Source organism: Crotalus tigris, unplaced genomic scaffold (assembly GCF_016545835.1).
Source record: "Crotalus tigris isolate CLP2741 ecotype Arizona unplaced genomic scaffold, ASM1654583v1 scf7180000019298.7629538967:1458412, whole genome shotgun sequence".
In the NCBI taxonomy this organism is placed as follows: Eukaryota; Metazoa; Chordata; class Lepidosauria; order Squamata; family Viperidae; genus Crotalus; species Crotalus tigris.
Genome location: NW_024097474.1, coordinates 640,651 through 662,723, shown reverse-complemented (window position 1 = coordinate 662,723; position 22,073 = coordinate 640,651). Strand labels below are relative to the sequence as shown.

Below are 22,073 nucleotides of genomic sequence, written 5' to 3'. Positions count from 1 at the left end.
GGGGCCAAGGAAAAGGTTTGGCCTGAAAATTAAAAATGTGGGGAACTTCACATCCTCTGACCACATTCTCTCGACTGGTTCCCAGGCTCTGGAGTGGCTGCAGTGGGAAACTTTTTGGGAAGTGCCCAGGACGTCTTTGGGTCTGCTGATGTTTTGAGGTTCTTGGCACGTTGTGCCTTCCTGTTGTGTGATTTCCTCACTCGCTTCCCCAAATAACCCGGTAGAAATAGCACAAGGAAAGATACCCGCCACACTGAACGCACGATAATCGTGATTTTACGTTTTTATTTCGGCATCGGAAGGACACTTCGGAGATAAAATTCAATCCGTGTTTCTCTACAGGCACCGTAATTCTTTGCGCTATTTGGTAAAAACGTGAGACTGTTTCTCAAATGCCGGACTAGAATAAGAACTACGTATGTGATGAAGTAAAATAGGGAAACCCCGTTTCTATAGGGGCAGAACGTGGACCGAACATCCCGCCGTTGATGGGGGCTCTCTTGGCCCCAAAGGAAATCAGGCCTTTGCTGCGGAGGAAATGAGATTGTGCACAAAAAAAGATGGAAAATGGAACAGGTTAAAAAAAAAAATGAGATGATCACGCATGCTATTTTTCAAAAACCCAGCCAAAGCAGCTAAATGAACTAGAAGCTATCGATCTGCATTATTTTTGTTGCAAATGCTGTATTTTAACAGGTTTCTGCAGAGCGTAACTCCCTGGTCAGATAACAAGAGCAGCTTCTGCTCTCTATTTGTTCCTCCTGCCCCTAAAACAGTGGGGGGAGGAGGAGAAGGAAGGAAGGAAGGAAAGAAGGGGAGGAGGAGGAGGAGAAGAAAGAAAGAAAGAAAGAAAGGAAGGAAGGAAGGGGAGGAGGAGAGAAGAAAGGAAGGAAGGAAGGAAGGAAAGAAAGAGAGGCAGCGTGGTTTCGCAAGCTGCCTGCCTCCCAAGGATGGGGCTCACTTGTTTACATAGCATGCCCAGTTTCTGGCATGACACAGCCCGGCGCTGGTCCATAGACCGGGGGTTTGGGGACCCCCTGCCCTAAAGTGGTTAGCTTGATGCCTCAAATTAGCTGCAGTCTTGAGACACCCCAATTATCTGCTGCAAGGTGGGAGCAACCGGTCTTTTCACCCTTCAGTCCTCTGACCATATCCTGCCTCCATTTTTGAGGGTTCCTTCGACCAGGAGAAGAGCTGTGGTGGCGCAGTGGTTAGAATGCGGTATTGCAGGTTGACTCTGCCCACAGTCAAGAAGTTCGATCCTGACCGGCTCACGGTTGACTCAGCCTTCCGTCCTTCTGAGGTGGGTAAAACGAGGACCCAGATTGTCGGGGGGCAAGAGGCGGACTCTGTAAACCGCTTAGAGAGGGCTACATCCTCTAAGGCACCCACAGCAGCTGCCTCAAAGGACACCCCTTGGATCATGACGTTGCAGGGCTTAGAATGCAGCATTGCAGGCTGACTCTGCCCACAGCCAGGAAGTTCGACCCTGACCGGCTGGAGGTCGACTCAGCCTTCCATCCTTCCGAGGTCGGTAAAAGGAAGACCCCAGATTGTTGGAGGGAAGATGCTGACTCTGTAAACCTCTTAGAGAGGGCTGTGAAGCACTGTGAAGCGGTATATAAGTCCTAAGTGATATTGGCTCCATCTGTTTTTTACGTGCATAGAAAAGAGATGGCACGTTATGCTGACTGTTTTGTACCTTGCGGTCACCCCTAAATGTGGAAGGTGGGGTGGCCACCTGCAAGAGGCCAAAGGGCTATCCAGGTGGATGGGAGCTGGTGAGGTGATACCATAGGGAAAAGAACAGAAGGTGACTGATGGCAAGGGGGGGGGGAGGGAGGTCAATGGAAAACCACCTGAGGGGCGTTCTGGAGCTTTGCAATGAGGCATCTGTAATACTACTAGCTGTGGTGGTCTTGCAGATCAATGCATGTAGCTATAAAACAGAAAGAATTGCAGCTTTCATCATGGACACTGGGGAAGCCTTTAAGAACAGCTAAAGCTACTTCACTGTTTCATAATACAGATAAATAATAAAGACCAGTTGCTTCGGCTGGGAATGCAAGGGTGTTCTTTTCCTGCACATGATCAGCCTTTGATCCAAGCAAAAGGAAAGAAAAAACCCCTCCCCCACACACTTCCTGATCTGCATGGGAGATGCATTTCCTGGGAATGCAGAATCCACAAAAAAAACAAACAAACATCCACTTCCTGTACATCTTCTGGAAAAACAGTTACTGTACAATGGGGAGGAGTCTCCGAATTTGGCAACTTTTAAGACTGGGGGACTTCAACTCCCAGAATTCCTCCAGCCAGTATGGAGTTGAAGTCCCCAGGTCTTTAAAGCCTTACCAAGTTTGGAGAACCCCCTCCTCTTACAAGTGGAAGGACGCCAGTGCATCCCAGCCAGAAGTCGCCGATAACTCCTAAACCAAAGAATGCCAAATAAAACTGTTTGTTTGTTTAATGCTTGCTCACTCTTCGTCCCACAGCCTGGTCATAATCACGCAGATGCGTCCTTCGGCTTTTTGGGAAAATAAAATAAAAATAAAATAAAATATATAACCCCGAAAGCCATCTTGGCTCTGAAGAAAAACAATCTGATCAATACGTACACTGTATTGCCTATTTCATTCAATTTCCCTTTTCTCGGAATCCTTGAAATGCCTCAATTTAACAGTTTTCGGAATCTGACGCCTCGCGTGCCTTACGTTGACCCTTGGGTGGCTTGGGCACACATCAGGCAGTGCTACCGGTTTTCCTGCTGGAAGTGTGAGTCCACTGGAATGAATCTGGTCCTGATCTGAGCACCGGGGCTGCATTTAAGAGAGCGAGGGCAGGTAGGCCCTAGGTGGGCAGGGGGTGAATTTCTGCCCCCTTAGGAAGAACCAGGCGGTCCGTCTTTCTTCTGCTGCTGCTGCTCCAGTTCCTGCAGACGTTCCTCTCGGAAGTGAGCGTGCTGGCTGCCCACTTTATGGGCCGTCTCTGTAGCGGTGATATCAATCTGGGCATATTTTGTGGTTTCACTGCCTGGGGGGGGAGGTGGGAGGTAAAAGCATTGCACTGGCCATCCAGCGGACCCCACAACTGCAGAGTGGAAATCTGGATTTGCACAAGCACCAGTAAAGAGCGTCTCCGTTCTTTTCTCCTCCAAAAGGGCAGGAGTTAAAACTTACAGAAATGGAGGGTCTGTAATCACAAAGGTCCTTATTTCCCGCCCTCGCTGCGTGCTGGATGGCTAATCTGGACTTTTATCTAATACAGGCCGTCCTTGACTTACAACGGTTCACTGAGTGACATTCGAAGTTACAACGGTATTGAAAAAAAGTGACTTCGGACATTTTTCACGGTTGCAGCACCCCAATGTCGTGTGATCAAAATCCAGACACTGGCCAACTGACTCGTATTTACGACGGTCGCGGTGTCCCGGAGTCACATGATCCCTTTTCTGTGACCTTCTGACAAGACGGGGAAACAAGACTCACTTCGCAACCGTCTTACTAATTTAACAACGGCGGCGATTCCCTTAACCAAAAGGGCAAGACAAGTCGTAAAACGGGGCAGGGCTCACTCAGCAAATTTCTCACTTAGCAACATCAATTTTGGGGCTCAACGGCGGTCGTTAAGTCAAGGACCACCTGTCACTGTGGCTATTTTACTTAGATTCAGGGCTGGCTGAGGAATTCTGGGAGTTGAAGTCCACAAGTCTTCAAGTGGCCAAGTTTGAAGACCCCTGCTTTACGCTCTTTCCTGCTCAAGTTATTTTCATGGATTCTTACCCCGAATGCCTGCGCTGGGCTCCTGAAGCTCCACCTCCATGTAATGGAGTTGCTTCTTGGCGGTGGGACTTGTAGGGATATTCACGTACGTCGCCGTGTCGCCGTGCCATTGCTCGGAAAGCGGCAGTTCTGCAGGAAATAAACAGAGGCGAAGTCTGTGGGGATGGCCGTGGGAGCGGGAGGCAGACCAGACAACGGTCAGATAAGTAGCAGCTGAGCCTGCAGAAGGAAGGTGGGCATTACTACTACCTCAGAAGGGACCTTCCCTAGTATCTTGGGCTGTAAAGGCATATGTGGGGGGAGGGAGATGTACTTTTACACTAGCAAAATTTCCTTCGTGTTTTTTCTTCTTCTTTTAACAATCATGTAGTCCCTTAATTTGGGGCAGGATTTGGGCAACTGACTGGAGCCGAGCGTTTGCTGCCCGGATGCCCTTCCTGACGCCTAGGCAGAGTTTGCAATAGGTGTTTTGTCTTCTTGCCCTGAGAGAGAAACTACGAAATTTCCTTGGTGTTTTTTTTTTCCTTTCTTCTTTTTATGACCTTGTAGTCCCTTAATTCGGGGCGAGCTCATGGCGACTGACTGAATCGGAACATTAACTGGCCGGATACGCCTCCTGACACCCACACCAAGTTCACGGCAGATTATTTTCTCTTCGCACCCTTTGTACTGAAGCTATGAAATTTCCTTTGTGTAACCTTGCAATAAAGATACAGTAGTGGCCAAAATTGTGGGAACCTTTTGGGGAAAATGTAGTTTTGAGGTTTGATGGCTAATAACACCACTTATTATATATCAATGGAAAGATAATTTAATCAAGAACGTAATGCAACAAAGTTTGTTCAATGATCTGTACTGTATTCCATGAAAAGTTATAGCCGAATAACCAGAAAAGGGAAGCACAACTTGCTTAGGTTGATCTCAGGTAGCTTTCCTTCATCTGATTGTAGCCAATGAGCGTGAGTGTTTAGAAAGCCAATCAGGTGCCGTCTTGTTTTGGCAATGAGCCAATCAGATCACAGTAGGATTCGGTTTGATCTCATGTATTGTGTTAGGATAATAATTAATCAATGTGTAATAATATATAATAATAATAGTGAATAATAGTTGGAAGGGAATTGGAAGATAAAGTTGGAAGGGATCTTGGAAGTCATCTAGTCCAACCCCCTGCTCAGGCAGGAAACCCTATACCATTTTGGACAAATGGCTGTCCAGTTTCTTCTTAAAAACTTCCAGTGTTGGCACATTCACTTCTTCTGGAGGCAGGTTATTCCACTGGTTAATTGTTCTCACTGTCAGGAAGTTTCTCCTTAGTTCTAGGTTGCTTCTCTCCTCGCTTAGTTTCCATCCGTTGCTTCTTGTCCTGTCTTCAGGCGCTTTGGAAAATAGCTTGGCTCCCTCTTCTTTGGGGCAGCACCTCAAATATTGGAACACATGTGATCGCTATCAAGTCAGTTGGGTTTTTTTTGTGTGTGTTCTTTCATTTAGTGAGCTTGTAAAATGTAATAAAATTAAGGTAATGATGCAAAGAGTTGACTGGTCACCCAGAAAGCGATGTAAAGTAGTATTATGAGTGAACAAGGCTACAGTTATCAAGAAATGAGAAGAAAAATGGGTGGAAACTTAGCCAAAGGTGGCATTTCTACTGTACACTTTTCCCAAAAGGTTTCCACAATTTTGGCCACTACTGTAAGTAGGCACTCTTGAGCAAGGGTGAAAACAGACTTTTAAATGACAATCACTTAACTGGATACACCTGGAGGGGTGAACAACCAAACTAGAATGGGGAATTTTTCTCCTTCGGACCCAAATGACACGGGAAAATTCAGATCCATCCGTGGTTCTTACCTAGATTAGCTGTGAAGATTTGAGACGATAAAATTGAAGTTTCCTTTAAAAACACACAAACACACACACAGAGAGAATAGGCTGTATTAAAATACGCTTCTTGCAAAACGAGTAGCACGAAAACTAATCGTTTTCTGTGGATCTTTTAAAACATCTCTATAGAAGCACATTAAAAAGCCCCCCCCCTCCAAAAAAAAAAAAACCAGGAAGGCTTTAAAGGTGATATAACCAGCACCTGGAATTGCACCTGAAAACACACTGGCAACCAACGCAGTCCACAAATGCAGCTCAGCGGTGTTACGTGTGTCTAATATCTGACATTCTTTCACACCTGTGCAGCCTCCTTCTGCACCAGTTGAAGCTTCCAAATGCTCTTCAAGGGCAGCTCCTTGTAGAACACATTGCAACAGTCCAGACGAGAGGTCACGAGGGTCTGAGGGACTGTGAGCAACGATATGGCTAATTTCCTTTCTCAGCCAACCACAGCTTAGTCAAGGAGCCACCAAAAACACTGCCTCCGACACTGACAGGGCAAGCTGCTTGCATGTAAACCAGTGGTTCTCAACCTTTTTAATGCCGCGACACCCAACCGGTCGTAAGTCGAGGACTACTCAACTGGTCGTAAGTCGAGGACTACTCAACTGGTGCAGCACCGTTTGCAGAATGGGACTTTTGGTGGGCTCAGCAGGGCAGAGACAGCCTGGACAATTCCTATTGGCTTTTGAAAGCCAATAGAATTAGACTCTATTCAAGAGAGTCTATTCTATTGGCTTTCAAAAGCCAATAGAATAAAAGGGAGCAGCACAGCTAAGGAAAAGGGGGGGAAAATGGCGGACTGCGTTGTTTGGCGACCCCCATGAAATGGTCGTTCGACCCTAAATGGGGTCCCGACCCACAGGCTGAGAACCACTGATGTAAACAAAGGGCAAAGCCCACACCCTTCTAGCATTGATGATGTTACCTAGTTGGGTCGTGAAATGTCTGCAAGGAAACAATCCAGCTTGCAGAGCACCCGGGACTCCAGAGTTTAACCCTCCAGATATCCCCTTCTATCAATTTATTTTACCTCAGAAACTTAAAAGAGAATTTTTATCAAAGGATGCACCCTTGGCGTACGACACCAGAAAAATTGTCTAAAGCCTATCCCAAAGATCCTTTTTCAGGAGGCAATTGGATTTTCTTGTTTTGCTTTGAAGACGTTTTGCTTCTCATCCCAGAAACTTCTTCAGCTCTGACTGGAGGGTGGGAAAGGGAAGGATTTATACTCCTTGCAGACAGCTGGTCATTTGCCTCCTTTTTAGAGGGTCGTTGAGGCCACTTGGACCCCGCAGACACAGATAAACCTCCAAGTGGCCTCAACGGCTCTCTAAAAGAAGGCAAATAACCAGCGGTCTGCAAGGAGTATAAATCCTTCCATCCTTCACCATCTAGTCAGAGCTGAAGAAGCTTCTGGGATAAGAAGTGAAACATCTTCCAGGAAAAACAAGGAGGTTCGGTTGTCTAAAGCAGTACAAAGATAGTTTAAAGGGATGTCGGAAACTTGGATAACAAGACGAGTCATTTTATCACCCGTGGTGGCTGGGTAAGAAAGCGAGAAAGTTTTGGATCCAAATACACAACTGACGGCAACACAGATTCAAAGCGAGGTTAGCTGCTAGCCACATTTTTACCTGTATCCCACCACAGACCGGGCAAGACGGGAAGAGAGCTGGCTTTGCCTCGGAAGGGGAGCTGCACAGTTCGCAAGGATGGCTGGAGACGGCCCCGCACGGAGCAGCCTCGGGCCCTCCACGGTCCTGGCCCTGCACTGGCTGCCTGAGCTGCATCTCCGGGAAGGGGCCTTTGGTGCTTCCCAGGGGGAAGACGCCCTGTGAGTCCTTTTCCTGGCTTGGCCTGGAAGCGGCTTCTCTCTCCAGATGCGAGGCCGGCTGTTTCATGTCCCCTTTGAGGGTCTGGCCCTTGGACGGGCCGGCCTCTGTAGCAGAGGCGAGAAGGCCCGCCGTAGGTGTGGCGAGCAAACTCCGGGGCGTATCGTAGGTGTGCCGTAGCCAGCTGGGGGCCTGGTACTCCGGGCCGGGGCAGCTGCAAACATTCCGGTCGGAAGGGAAGCTGAGCGAGAGGTTCAGCAGAGAGCCGAACTCATCCCCGTGGCAAATGTCCAGGCTCCCCGTGTAGGAAGAGAAGCTTCCGGAATACGAGGAGTGACTGCCGGTTGCTATCCCGCTGTCGGACGAGCTCTGGCGGCCAATTTCTTGGAGCTGCCTGCAGCGCAGGAGGCTGGGGGGTGGCTTGCTAGCCCCCTGGGTTCCTTCGGACTGCAGCGTTTCTGTGGCGACGGCTGCAGCCGGTCCACGCGACTCCTGGGAAGTCCCGGCGGAGGACTGCTCCGGCCAGAGGGTCAACCTGCTGCCAATGCTGGGGTCGGAGTGGCTGGTGTCCGAGGATGCACTCGACAAGCTCCGGTCATCCCCTGAGGGAGGGAAGAAGGGACACAGGATTAAAGAGTGGAAGAGGAGCAGAGAGGGACCCCAGTAATCCTGGCCAGACCTTAATTTCGGGAAAATACGGTATCTCTGTTGTTGCTCTGGCTAGTCGTGCGGAACGCTTTGTCCTGTGTTCGCTTCTGTCTACTCCCCAATCCCGTCTCAGCAACTGCCCTTTATGAAGTTGGCCAAAGAATCTTCTTTGCAGACCCGGAACTCAGCACCGGCTGCGCAAAAGGCAGCAAACACAAGGCCGGCCTGGCCTCTGAAGCACAGCCTTATTCTCCTCTGAGCCCTGAAGGATCCAGTTCTGTGGCTCAGCTGCAAAGCAAATTCCTGGGATGGAGAAGGAAGGGCCGGATGAGGTGTTACCTCCGCTGCCGTGGCTGCCGCCGTGGGAAAGCAGGCTGAGGCGCTTCTCCAACTTCGAAGCCTCGTAGGCCACCCTTTCTTCCATGCAGGCGGGACTCACACTGGGGTCTTCGAGAAGAAAGAGAGATCTGTGAGACAGGCTGAGATTAATTCTAATGAACAGCTGAAGAAGAGCCTGACAGGTCCAGCCCAGCTCTGGCTGATCCCAGGATGGCCAGGAGACCAAGCCCAAGTATGCTGAATGAAGTTAACGGTGACTTTGAGCATTTACACCAGGGGTCCCCAACCCCGGGCTGCGGCCCACTAGTGGTCCATGAGCCATTCAAAACCGGAGGAGGGAGGCGGTTTAATGAATATCAACGGCCTAGCTCTTCCAAAAATACTTTAACCAAATTATTTCTCTCGTTTCAATTAATATATACAAAAACAGAGGAAGAATTATTTGATGAGCCAAATGCATTGACTTGGAAAGTTAGTTGGCAAAGAAAGAAAGCTAGAGTAAGACTGAAGGAAACAGAAGCTTTGACCTATTAGAGGGGATGCTATATTATTAATTAGAGGTTTGAATATGGTTAAGAATAGATGGTTAGAAATAGAAGTATTCTTATAACTGGATAGGATATTATATCTTGGTATGAAAAGGGAAATAAGAATAGGCTAAGAACTTTGAATAAAGGATGCTTTTGGTTGCCCAAATACAGCTTGTTTTGAAATTATAAATGGTTGGGATACTTTGAACATGGAAGAGAAATTAAAACGGAAAAAAGCGAAAACAGGATATGGATTAAATAAGTGGAAACAGAGTGCAGATGCAATTAAGGTATGTTTTGGCTAGGAAAGATATTTTAAACTGATATTATTGATATTATTAGAAAAGTGTAACCAATGTTGATATGCAGTTGTATGTTTACTAACAATAATAAGAATTATATTTGCTTAGTGCGGAAAAATGGTTATTATCAGAAGGATGTACTGGACCTAGTTGGGAAAACTTATATGTTAACCCCAAATTTTTAAGGGACTCAGCCATCACGTTGTCAACTGAGCACTTGTTTGTGAAAATAGAAAATTAATAAAACATTTATAAAACAAAACAAAACGGGTCCCGGAAGCAGCGGGCGAGCAGACGCACATCCCCACTTGCGAGAGCCGTGGGTGCGTGTGTCCGCCACTCGCTGCGCACGCACGCTTGCCAGCCACTCGCGGGGAACATCCCCTCTCTCTCCCCCCCCCGTCTCCCCCCCCGGTCCACAAAGCTGGTAAGTTTGGGCAACTCTGCCTTACACAGTTGACTTGGGGTTAGGAACTGTGTATTTTTATCCCGTAGGGTTCTGTTTTCCTCTCTCTAAATACCTAAAGGTCGGGGTTTAGTTATTTAGAGGGGACCAGGGACAGAAGCATCAGCTTTGGTCGTCACCCCATTCCTGTGGGGGGGGGGGGTGTCTCCCGGTCTTAACCTGGTAGCACCCGCCGGAAGCCTTTGGTCGGAGAGATGCCGTGAACAATGCAGTCAAAGAGAAAGCTGATTTTTTCTCCTTCCGTGCAAGAGAGGAAAAAGACGCCGGCCCCTGAAAGAGAGCAAAAACGTAATTTACGCTGCTATGCGTTCAGCCATTTTTGTTTTTTTCAAATGTTGATGCTTTTTTATTCGTTTGTAATGCAAAATGCAAAAACGCAAAAGCAAATAATAGGGGAAAACAGGAGAGGGAAAAGAGAAGGGAAAAATGTAGAAAAAGAAGGGGAAGGAGAAAAAAAAAGGCATTGACTTCCAACTCCATTGGGTGCAGTAGAATAAGATAATAACATCAGTGAGCCTGGCTGAGGAATTCTGGGAGCTGAAGTCCACAAGTCATCAAAGGGCCAAGTTGGAAGACCCCTGTCTTAAATCTAACAAACAAAATGGAGCCTGGTTGAGGAATTCTGGGAGTTGAAGTCCACAAGTCATCAAAGGCGCCATGTTTGAAGACCCCTGTCTTAAATCTAACAAACAAAATGGAGCCTGGCTGAGGAATTCTGGGAGTTGAAGTCCACAAGTCATCAAAAGGCCAAGTTGGAAGACCTCTGTCTTAAATCTAACAAACAAAATGGAGCCTGGCTGAGGAATTCTGGGAGTTGAAGTCCACAAGTCATCCAAGGGCCAGGTTTGAAGACCCCTGTCTTAAATCTAACAAACAAAATGGAGGCTGGCTGAGGAATTCTGGGAGTTGAAGTCCACAAGTCATAAAAGGGCCAAGTTTGAAGACCCCCTGACTTAACCACTGTGGCGAGAAACGTCCCTAAAATGGGGGCAAAACTCACTTAACACACGTCTCCCAGAAATTTGGGGTCAATTACGGTCAATTAAGTTGAGGACTAGCGGTAAGTTTCCCACAGATTCGAAATAAAAATGAGTTTATCAGCAAGAACGCTCTTCGCTTGTTTTAACTGTAAAATCCAAATGCTTTTTTTTTTAAAAAAAGGTGTCTTTTTTTTTTTTAAAAAAAAAAGCTTTATTTTTCTTTAGATTTTAGGATTAGGGTAGCTGAAAGAATTATCCCCCATTATCTCCCTTGCCACATTCTGTTGGAAGGAATTTTCAGCAATCCAGAAAGAGCTTCGTGGGCTGGCTTTCTCTAACTTCTTCGGTTCGCTGATTTTTTTTCTAGATTTAGAGTAAATAAATAAATAAGTGTGTGTGTGTGTGTGTGTGTGTGTGTGTGAATAATATCATTAAAAATACGATTCCTGGGTATACTCATACTGCAAAAAACGAACCAAACATGAACACCAACCTGGTGTTCATGTTTGGGTCGTTTTTTGCAGTATATATATGTGTATATGTATGTATGTATGTATGTATATCTTGGCAAGATGAATACTCACAGAAGCCGCATCGTGTCCCGCCTTCAAAAACAAATCCGTTAGGAACGGCCCCATAGCGCCGTAGTTCCGAAAGCTTCCACTGACCCATAATAACTGGTGGGACATCTTTCACTAGGACTAGCATGTCGTTGCAGAAGTGAAGAGTCGCTGGGCCACTTTCCAGCTTGGTTCCAGGCGCTACGATAACGTGAAACCTGTGGACTGTTGGGATGGGGGGGGGTTATAAACCCAAAGAATTCAGCTTTTCATTTAAATATCTTTAGCCTACATGCTGCCTTTGGATCAGCTAAGATCTTTGCATTGGCCAGCAGCATTGTGACGATACCTGTACGAAGGACTATCTATATATATTCATATAAGCCAGTGTTTCTCAACCTTGACAATTTTAAGGCCTGTGGACTTCAACTCCCAGAATTCCACAGCCAGCAATGCTGGCTGTGGAATTCTGGGAGTTGAAGTCCACAGGCCTTAAAATTGTCAAGGTTGAGAAACACTGATATAAGCTAATGATTCAGATTTCTCTGAGGAATAATTTGGAATGCAGAATTTGAAGATGCTTAACAGAGGGAATGCAAAAGATAAAGACTTGGGGTGGGTCATGGGATAAATACTGTTTTTTAAAGCTCCCTCAATAGTATACCCTTTAAACATCAAAAAATAAGAGGAACGATGAATTTATGAAAGAGAACATTGTTTATTTTTCTTTAAGCAAGTCAAGACAAGGAGGGTGGGTATATGCAGAATGTTTTTTTTGTTTTGTTTTGTTTTTGAGAGCTGAATGCAACAAAATTTCATTTTAATGTATGCTGATTTTATCCCTAGAGGATAAAAATGCACAGTTCCTAACCCTAACTGTGTAAGGCAGAGTTGCCCAAACTCTGAGGAATTCTGGGAGTTGGAAGTCCACGAGTCACGAAGGGGCCAAGGTTCCCCCCATGCTGGCTCAGGAATTCTGGGAGTTGAGGTCCACCAATCATGAAAGGGCCATAGTTCCCCCCATGCTGGCTCAGGAATTCTGGGAGTTGAAGTCCGCGAGTCATGAAGGGGCCAAAGTTCCCCCCATGCTAGCTAAGGAATTCTGGGAGTTGAAGTCCACCAATCATGAAAGGGCCATAGTTCCCCCCATGCTGGCTCAGGAATTCTGGGAGTTGAAGTCCACGAGTCACAAAGGGGCCATAGTTCCCGCCATGCTGGCTCAGGAATTCTGGGAGTTGAAGTCCACAAGTCACAAAAGGGCCATAGTTCCCCCCATGCTGGCTCAGGAATTCTGGGAGTTGAAGTCCACCAGTCATAAAGGGGCCATAGTTCCCCCATGCTGGCCTAGGAATTCTGGGAGTTGAAGTCCACGAGTCACGAAGGGGCCACAGTTCCCCCCATGCTGGCTCAGGAATTCTGGGAGTTGAAGTCCACCAATCATGAAAGGGCCAAAGTTCCTCCCATGCTGGCTCAGGAATTCTGGGAGTTGAAGTCCACCAGTCATAAAGGGGCCATAGTTCCCCTCATGCTGGCTCAGGAATTCTGGGAGTTGAAGTCCACCAGTCATAAAAGAGCCAAGGTGGCCTACCCCTGGCCAGGGCCGCTTGCCTTACCTTCCCCTAAACTGTAGCGGACGTGCAGATCCCAGAGGTGCATGGTCTCCTTGCTCTCAAAGCCCAGCATGACCACCTGGGTGAGGCAGATGATGGCCAGGGTGTGGGTTAGCCCATCGTAACAAAGGCCGGGCTCCAAGCCGCAAATGTCCTCCAGGGTCACACTGCTCCTCTCCTTCAGCCCTCTCAAGCGCTCAGCCCTCTCCTTGTACACCAGCAGGAGCAAACAGTCTGAAAGAGAGAGGGGGGGGGAATGTCACCTCAAGACTGGACTACTGTAATGCGCTCTCCATGGGGCTACCCTTGAAGAGCGTTCGGAGGTTGCAGTTGGGGGGGGGTAGATAAGCAAGCAGGCAGCAGAGGGAGCACAGGGATGGGAGGCCACCAGGAAAGCCCAGGGGGCGATGGGGGAGGGCAGCTCTAATGCACAACATCTCCAAGGGTTGATGCCCCCCCCCCGCTCAGGGGCTGCCAAAGCCAGACCCTTGCCCAACAGGTGCAGCCCCCGCCCCCTCCCCAGTGCAATGCCACCAGGAGGCGGGGAGGGCGAGCAAAACCGAACAGCGGAGGGGCGTGGGGAAAGGAGGCCACCAGGAAAGCGACGGGGGGGAAGGGGAGCCCTAGCGCAGCCCCCACCATCTTCCAGAGCCCCCTCCTCCTGGCCATGCCCCCCTCCCAGGCGCGGGGGCTGCGGGGGGGGAAGGGCTGGGATGGCCGGGGCAGGTGCAGCCGACCCGCAGCGGAAGGGTCGCGGGGACGGGAGGCCACCAGGAAATCCCAGGGGGCAAACGGGGGGGGGGGAGGGAAACTCACCGGCCACCGGAGACGGCTTGCGCAGGACCAGCCACCGGCTCTTCCACTGTTGGGGGGCGGGGGGGGGAGAAGAGAGAAAGAGGGGGGGGGTGAGCAGCGTCCCAGGGCCTTCCCTCCCCACCCCCGCCCTTCCTCTCCTCCCCCTCCCGGGCACCTTCTTCCCCTCCCGCCACTTCAGCTGCCCCTCCAGCACCACCGCGGCGGCGGCGGCGGCGGCGGGCTCCGTCATCTTCGGGCATGGCTGCCGACAGCTGCTGGGGGGCGGGGCCAGAGGAGGGAGGGCTTTCCCGGCCGCCATCACCCCCTCGCGCGCGTTGCAGGCTGGGAGCCGTAGTCCGCGCAGGACGCTGCCACGCCGGCGGGCGGGCCGGACCGGACCGCTGATTGACAGCGGCGGCGCGCGTCGCCCTGGCAACGGGGCCCAACGCGGGCGGCGGCGGCGGAGGTGAGCCGGGCGGGCGCGGAGAAAGGGCGGCGGGCGAGCGGGAGCCTCCTCGGGCTCCCTGCGGGAAGCAGCGCCGGTCCCGGGAGAGGGGAGCGCCCGGCTGATGGAGATCGGAGCCGGGCGGGGGACGGGGGGCGGCGGGAAGGGGCTCCGGGGGGCTCCGGGGGGGGCGGGCGGGGAAGGAGCGCCGGTCCCTCCTGGCCAGGGGTCTCCTCGAGGGCATCTGGCCCTTCCCTTCCCTTGGCTCTCTTTCTTTCCCTTCCTCTTCCCTTCTCCGTCCCTCCCTCCCTCCCTCCTTCTTCTTATCCTCCTTTCCCTCTTTCTTCCTTTCCTTTCCTTTCCCTTTCTTTGATCTTCCTTTCCTATCCTTTTTTCCCTTTCCTTCTTCCCTCTTCCCTTTTCTTTTTTCCTTTCTCCTTCTTTTATCTTCCTTTCCCTTTCTCTTTTTATCTCTCTTTCCCTTCCCTTCTCTTCTTCCCTCTTCCCTTTCCTTTCTTCCTTTTCTCCTTCTTTTCTCTTTTTTCCCTTTCTCCTTTTATCTTTCCTTCCCTTCCCTCCTTTCCCTTCTCCTTCTTTTATCTCCCTTCCCTTCCTTTTTTCCCTTTCCTTCTTCCCTCTTCCCTTTCCTTTTTTTCCTTTCTCCTTTTATCTTCCCTTCCCTTTCTCTTTTTATCTCTCTTTCCCTTCCCTTCTCTTCTTCCCTCTTCCCTTTCCTTCCTTTCTTTTCTCCTTCTTTTCTCTTCTTTTCCCTTTCTCCTTTTATCTTTCCTTCCCTTCCCTCCTTCCCTTCCCTTTCCTCCTTTCCCTTCTCCTTCTTTTATCTCCCTTTCCTTTCCCTTCCTTTTTTCCTTTCCTTCTTCCCTCTTCCCTTTCCTTTCTTCCTTTCTCCTTCTTTTATCTTCCTTTCCCTTTTTATCTCTCTTTTCTTCCCTTCCCTTTCCTTCTTCCCTAATCCTTTCTCCTTTTACCCCCCTTCCCTTTCATTTCCTCCTTTCTCCTTTTATCTCCCTTTCCCTTCCCTTCCTTTCTCCTTTTATCTCCCTTCTTTCTTCTTTCCTTCCCCTCTCCTTTCCTCCCTTGCGGCTTCCTTTATGTCTTCTTTTCCTATCCTTCTACTTTCCTCCACTTCACCTTCCCTCCCTTTCTCCTAGCCCCTTCCCCTCTCTGCCCCCTTTCCCTTCCTTTCCTCCCCCACTCCTTCCCCTACCCCTTCCCCCCTCTTTCCCCCCCCCCTCCACCTTTCCCTTTTCCCCTCCTTTCCTTTCTTCCCCCTTGGAAACCCCTAACTCAGGGGTAGGCAACCTTGGCTCTTTTATGACTCATGGACTTCAACTCCCAGAATTCCTGAGCCAGCATGGCTGGCTCAGGAATTCTGGGAGTTGAAGTCCACGAGTCATAAAAGAGCCAAGGTTGCCTACCCCTGCCCTAACTCCTAAGCCACACTGGGACGATGGGCTGACACTACCTCTTGTGGGGAGGGGGAGAAAGACCCTTCTCCAGCTCTGCCTGAGCGCAGTTTCTGGGCTGCTTCATTGTTTGTGCGTCTTCCCCTCCTCCAGCTGAAGTTATTCACTGCTGGATGCTGGTATTTTGTGGCTGCCAAGGGTGTATTGCAAGGCCGCCTTGCCTCCCTTCTCCCTGTCTGCCTGCTTCCCAGGACTTCCCAGAGGTGCTTTTTCCAGGAGGCAACTGGACTTTCTGGTTTTTTTGGAAGACGTTTTGCTTCTCGTCCCAGAAGCTTCTTCAGCTCGGACTGGATGGTGGGGAAGGTTTTATACTCCTTGCAGACCGCTGGTCATTTGCCTCCTTTGAGAGGGTCTTTGAGGCCACTTGGAGCTTTGTCTGTGTACTCCGGGTCACCTGAGTGGTGCAAATGGGTGTGGAGCCTTCTGGGAACTGCTGAAAGGGAGGATATACATTCCTTGCAGAAAACTAGTCATTTGCCTCCTTTTAGAGAGTCATTGAGGCCACTGGGAGGTTTATCTGTGTCCTCAGTGGTCCCAAAGGTACTTTTTCAAGAGGCAACTGGCCCAGGCCAAGGCAGCGGGGGCCGTTCCCTCACTATTTCCAAGATGGCTTCGTGGGCCAGATGAAACCACTTCGCGGGCCGCATCCGGCCCCCGGGCCTTGTGTTTGACATGTCTGACTTACAGGAATGATTTTTTTAAAAAAAGGTTTTTGGCATTTGTGAAATGTAAAAACGGCATTTATATTTTCCAGACTTAAGGTGCGTGCCTAATTATTATCCGGACAGAAAACTAACCATTCCCCTAGTAATAGCTGTGCTCTAAACTGCCTTTGATCTCTGCCTTCCTTTGGCAATGCTCAATAAAGCCCTTTGATAATGGCTCATGGGTGTGGTGCCTTACTTGAACTCGTTTCCCGAGCTCGCCCAGACTCCTTCACAAGTCTTGCCAGCCCTGAAAAGCCCTGTCCTAGTGGACCATCACCTAAACAGGAGCCAGCCGTGTGCTGCAGCTGCCAAAGAAGCCAACACAGTGCTAGGCTGCATTAACAGAGGGATAGAATCAAGATCACGCGAAGTATTAATACCACTCTTCAATGCCTTGGTAAGGCCACACTTGGAATACTGCATTCAGTTTTGGTCACCACGATGTACAAAAGATGCTGAGACTCTAGAAAGGGAAGAGCAGCAAAGATGACTAGGGCAGGGCTTTTCAGCCTTTTCACCCATTGTGCCACTTTTAGGATATGGCAACATCCAAGGACCACCAGTCGCCTAGCAAGGTGTCAAAAACTTGATGACCCCCCCAAAAAAACAAAAGGAAAAAAGTGATAAAGTACAGGTAGTCCTCGACTTACAACAGTGCGCTTAATGATTGTTTGAAGTTACAATGGCGCTGAAAAAAGGCCCCCTCAAGCCACAGCCGAGCAAGACACCTGCCTGCCCGCCCAGCTTTCCCCCTCCCCCTCCGCTCTAGACCCTCTTTGTGTTGTCTTCCTAAAGCCAACCTTCAGGTAGGGGGATCTACACATTTGACACATAATCCGTGGTGTCTGAATAAGACCATAAAATCAACTGCATAATGTGTTGTATTTTATGATTTGGGATGAATGTATTTTTTTTATGTTGATTGTGATCATCATTTATCACTATTGTTTGTATGTACACTGACAGCTTATGCACCAGAGACAAATTCCTTGTGTGTCCAACCACACTTGGCCAATAAAGAAGAATAGAATAGAATAGAATAGAATAGAATAGAATAGAATAGAATAGAATAGAATAGAATAGAATAGAATAGAATAATAGAATAGAATAGAATAAGGAATAGAATAGAATAGAATAGAATAGAATAAAATAATAGAATAATAGAACAGAATAGAATAAGGAATAGAAGAATAGAATAGAATAGAATAGAATAGAATAGAATAGAATAGAATAGAATAGAATAGAATAAGGAATAGAATAGAACAAGGACTAGAATAGAGAGTAGAGTAGAGTAGAGTAGAGTAGGAAGGGACCTTGGAGGTCTTCTATCCAGCCTTAAGCAGGAGAACCTATACCATGTCAGACTAGTGACTGTCCAGTCTCTTCTTAAAAACCTCCAGTGATGGAGTGCTCACAACCTCTGGAGGCAAGCTGTTCCACTGGTTAATTCTGCCAAATCTGAAGCTAGCGATTTAATAGGTTTCTCACTGACAGTTTATTTGACAAGTGACTAGTATCCTAAGCAATGATGCTTATGAACATATTTTCTTTTCTTTCTTTAGGACAAGGGAAGATGCAGACTTGATAGCGCATGACAATGTAATTCTGGATAGATTTTTTCAGCCCCAACAAATTTCCAGCATGTACAGACCAGGAGAGAAAGTCAAACGGCGGCTACGCGCTCACGGTTCCAGCATCAGAAACGTCGAAATTGCTAGAGGGAGAGCAGGATACGGTTTTACTGTTTCCGGCCAAGCTCCCTGCGTGCTTAATTCTGTTTTAAAAGGAAGTCCCGCAGATTACGTGGGGCTCAAGGCCGGAGATAAGATATTTGCAATCAATGAAATTAATGTGAAGAGGGCCTCCCACGAAGATGTGGTGAAGCTGATAGGCAAATGCTCCGGGGTTTTGCACATGGTCATTGCAGAAGGGTTCAGTCACGCCGAAGCTTGTTCAAGCGACGAAGAAGATGGTCTTTATGATGGCAAAGGGTGGCCAAAGACCAAGCCTGACTTGAAAGGCCCCGGTATAAACCGGGCAGAGAAAGTGGTGGAGGAAATGCAATCAGGTGAAATTTTCAACATGATCTTCGAAAGTTCTAATATTTGTGCTAGTGAGGTGCCGATACCAAAAAGAAAAGAAACTTCCGCTCACGACGGGGCCAAGATGGAAACGGAACCTCTGCCGAGGAACGATCAACCCCACGTGCCGTACAATGAGGAACAGCCACAAGCCTTGAACAATGACTTGTTTTCTCGGGCTGGATGGGAAAATCAGGAGTACTGCGGAATTGACGCCAGCATTCTAAACGTGGCCATGATCGTGGGCTACCTGGGATCCATCGAACTCCCTTCTTTGAGCTCGAATCTGGAATACGACAGCTTGCAGGCCATCCGCGGTTGCATGCGCCGTCTTCGGGCCGAGCAAAGAATCCATTCCTTAGTGGCGATGAAGATCATGCACGACTCCATTCAGCTCTACACAAACCTGTCCGTTGTGATTGCAAAGTATCCAGCCGAGAAGCTGGCCTTTAGCGCTCTCTGTCCCGACGACAAACGTTTTTTTGGACTGGTCACCATGCAGAGCGTGGACGAGGCAAGCTTAGCTTCGGAGGACAAAGTGGTCTTGAGGACCTCCTGCCACGTGTTTATGGTGGATCCGGAGCTATTCAGTCATAAAATTCATCAGGGCATTGCCCGCCGATTCGGATTGGAGTGCACGGCGGATCCCGACACCAACGGCTGCCTTGAGTTCCCTTTGTCGTCTCTCCCAGTCCTTCAGTTTGTCTCTGTCCTGTACAGGGACATGGGGGATTTCATCGAGGGGGTGCGGGCCAGGGCCTTCCTCGACGGAGAAGCAGATGCCCATCAGAACAACAGTATGAGCAGTAACAGTGACAGCGGGATCGGGAACCTCCATCAAGAAGAAAAAAGTAGGGTTTTAGTGGTCGATTTAGGAAGCAACATCAACAAACACCTGCTTGGTAATAACGTACAGGGCAGTCCAATAAACAGAGCTCACAACTCCCACTGGAATTTTGGTCACGAACAAGAAAACGTAGGGTCAGGAGCCGTGTTCCAGAACGATAAATCTCAAAACCTAAATAAATTCCTGGCGTCTTCGGCTCACGTCGACGTTGCGGTAGCGGCTTCGAAAAGCTCAGCGCCGCCCAATAAGAAGAACCCCGCGGACAATCAGAGGTGGTTGCCTGTTCACGTACTGAAAGATTGGCAACAGGGATGTCTAAGCGACCAAGAGTCGTACACGGATTCCACCGACGGCTGGTCAAGCGTCAACTGCGGGACGCTTCCGCCTCCTATGAATAAAATCCCTGCGGATAGATACAAGGTCGGCGGCGGCTTTGGCCAGCCTCATCTCGTGTCCCCAACGAAAGAACTGGCTGAGAAAGAATTTCAGGTGGCTTCAGATCCCTTCGATTCTCGACCCGGTTTCAGAACCCCCAGAGAAGAAAAAAAGATAAATACGGTACGTTAATAAAATACAGGTAGTCCTTGTCTTACAACAGTTCATTTAGTGACCACTCAATAACACTAACGTTAATTGTCTTTAGTTCCTGCAATAGGGGACTTTATATACCGCTGCTACTGTTGCTGTTAAGATGTTATTCTTTCCTGCCTGAGCAGGGGGTTGGACTAGATGATCTCCAAGGTCCCTTCCAACTGCATTATTATTATTATTATTATTATTATTATTATTATTATTATTATTATTATTATTTTGGATCATCGCACAGTCAGCCAGATGTTCAGACTCGATTTGGCATTTTGTCTACCTATCGAGTCCTTACCCAGGACCTGGGATAGGCAGATGTGGATGTTTGATGGTATTACAGATACTGTCACAGGATGGAAGCAGTTCCTAGCAAGGCCGCCTTTTGCAACTGACTAATAGCGAATTTGTCAATGCCAATGGTGTTCAAGTGGTGCTCCAGTTGTTTTGGGATTGCACCCAAGGAGCCTATTACTATTGGTACTACCCTTGCTTGCTTTTGCCACAGTCTTTCTATTTCTATCTGTAGGTCTTTGTATTTTGTTATCTTCTCCAGTTCTTTCTCGTCTATTCTGCTGTCTCCAGGCACTGCCATGTCCACTATCCAGACTTTTTTGTCTTTCTTATCGACAATTGTTAAGTCTGGGGTGTTATGTTGCAGGTGCTTGTCTGTCTGAATTCTGAAGTCCCAGAGCAGTTTAATTTTATCATTTTCTATGACTTTCTCTATTTTATGATCCCACCAGTTTTTGCTTACAGGCAGATCTTCCAATGCACCATTGTTGCTACTTTCTCATGCCGTTGCTTGTAGTCAGTCTGTGCAATCTTCTTGCAACAGCTTACCAGGTGGTCCACTGTTTCTTCAGCTTCTTTGCATAGGTGGCACTTACTGTCTGTTGCTGTCTTCTCAATTTTGACTTTATATGCATTTGTCATTATTATTATTATTATTATTATTAAATATGCTGACTATAAATCCCTTAGAGAGGTCTGTAAAGTACTGTGAAGTGGTATAAAATTCTTAAGTGCTATTGTTATCGCTGAACTAGGGAAACAGATTTTCCCGCCATTCCTTCCCCCGTCTAGCCCTAGAGGGGTGAGGGTCTCCACTCAGTGGAAAAGGCTGCATTGGTTTGCAGCGGAGTTCAGTGGGAAGGAAAGAAAGTCCTCAACCAAGCAGAGATCTTGTCCAGGAGTAGATTTTTGCTCAGGAAGAGAGGCCTATGTCTTGGCCGAATGCAGGGGGATCTACCAACCTTTTGGGATGCAGGAGCAGCTGTTCTGGAAAGGAGGAAGGTGAACAATTTGTTCCATACCCAATGTGCCTGCCTAAATCTGGATTTCCTCCCCCCCGTCCCCCTTGTTGCGTGCTCAGAGTTGGAGAGAATGAAAGCAGGGCTGCTATTTAAAGCATTTACCATTTTCAGACAATGTTTTTTTCTCTCCAACGCAAGAGCACCCCACCATAAAGAACGTTTTAGACTCCATTGTGTAAGAATAGAACCCAAACCCTACAATTAAGAAAATTACATTACTGGGCCGACACTAAACAAATCCCAGCTGCGGCTAATTTTGCTTGACAAAGAACTTGAAAACCTGCACAATGGAAACAAAGATCGGGCAGTGCAATTACCCAACACAAAGAACCCGAGGCCGGGTGGTGCCGTTTTGTTAGCGTTGTCCGTGCGTCAGCAAAAAACGGTGGAGAAATTGGGACGAGGGATTTCTCGCGATCGACACGAGTCCAATGAACGATCATTTTATTGATTTATCTCCCAAGAGCTACTATTCTTCCCAAATAAATAGAACAGAAGAATAGAGTATAGAATAAAAACTTTATTGTAGTGGGGGGGGGGTCACGTGATCCTCTTTTGAAGCTTTCTGGCAAGCAGAGTCAATGGGGGAAGCCAAGTTCATTTAACAATGATCGCTAGGTCCCCACCTAGAGAGGTAAAAGGTAAAAGAGTCCTTGTGGATTTTACTCCGCTAGCCGCTGCTGATTCTAGGGGGCGCTGCTCGTCTCCGTTTCAAGTTCATTGATTCGGCGCTCTCCAAAGACATTTCCGCGGTCATGTGGCCAGCATGACGTCACGGAGTGCTGTTACCTTCCCACCAAAGCAGTCCCTATTTATCTACTCGCGCTTTCAAACTGGTTGGTTAGCAGGAGCTGGAGCAAGGAACGGGAGCGCACCCTAA

General features: G+C 48.3%; 2 protein-coding genes across 6 annotated transcripts in view; one reads left to right on the top strand and one right to left on the bottom strand.

Moving 5' to 3' along the window:
* Positions 1-268: 268 nt before the first annotated feature.
* DOK7 (docking protein 7) lies at positions 269-14,062 on the bottom strand. Of its 2 annotated transcripts, none has more exons than XM_039361509.1 (10): positions 13,904-14,062; positions 13,750-13,795; positions 12,937-13,167; positions 11,348-11,548; positions 9,943-10,053; positions 8,486-8,593; positions 7,301-8,100; positions 5,631-5,673; positions 3,783-4,001; positions 269-3,033 (listed from the first exon to the last, which is right to left on the bottom strand). In XM_039361509.1, exons 1-10 carry the CDS (start codon positions 14,045-14,047, stop codon positions 2,882-2,884), a joined length of 2,055 nt encoding a protein of 684 aa, XP_039217443.1. In that variant the 5' UTR covers positions 14,048-14,062; the 3' UTR covers positions 269-2,881. The 2 variants fall into 2 exon arrangements, with proteins under 2 accessions (XP_039217443.1, XP_039217444.1); XM_039361510.1 differs by having other exon boundaries at positions 3,783-3,911.
* A 21-nt stretch (positions 14,063-14,083) lies between these two features.
* Positions 14,084-22,073, top strand: part of RGS12 (regulator of G protein signaling 12) — a 46,164-nt gene continuing 38,174 nt past the window's right edge. For 3 of the 4 annotated variants that reach the window (XR_005558886.1, XM_039361505.1, XM_039361507.1), the window contains exons 1-2: positions 14,084-14,194; positions 17,930-19,853. Coding sequence is in view for 3 of the 4 variants with exons in the window: in XM_039361505.1 (XP_039217439.1) it covers positions 18,009-19,853 (1,845 nt within the window). In the remaining variant the exon portion in view is untranslated. Of the gene's footprint in view, positions 14,195-15,689; positions 15,955-17,929; positions 19,854-22,073 lie in introns of those variants that run through there. The other variant, XM_039361506.1, reaches the window with a different exon arrangement.

Excerpts from the sequence above, each read along its gene's own strand:
- DOK7 (XM_039361509.1), bottom strand. The coding sequence starts at position 14,047 with ATGGCGGCCGGGAAAGCCCTCCCTCCTCTGGCCCCGCCCCCCAGCAGC. Across the intron at positions 11,549-12,936 it reads CCGCTACAGTTTAGGGGAAG|TCCACAGGTTTCACGTTATC; the intron begins GTAAGGCAAGCG and ends CCATCCCAACAG. Across the intron at positions 10,054-11,347 it reads CGGGACACGATGCGGCTTCT|GGGCCGGCGTCTTTTTCCTC; the intron begins GTGAGTATTCAT and ends GCTCTCTTTCAG.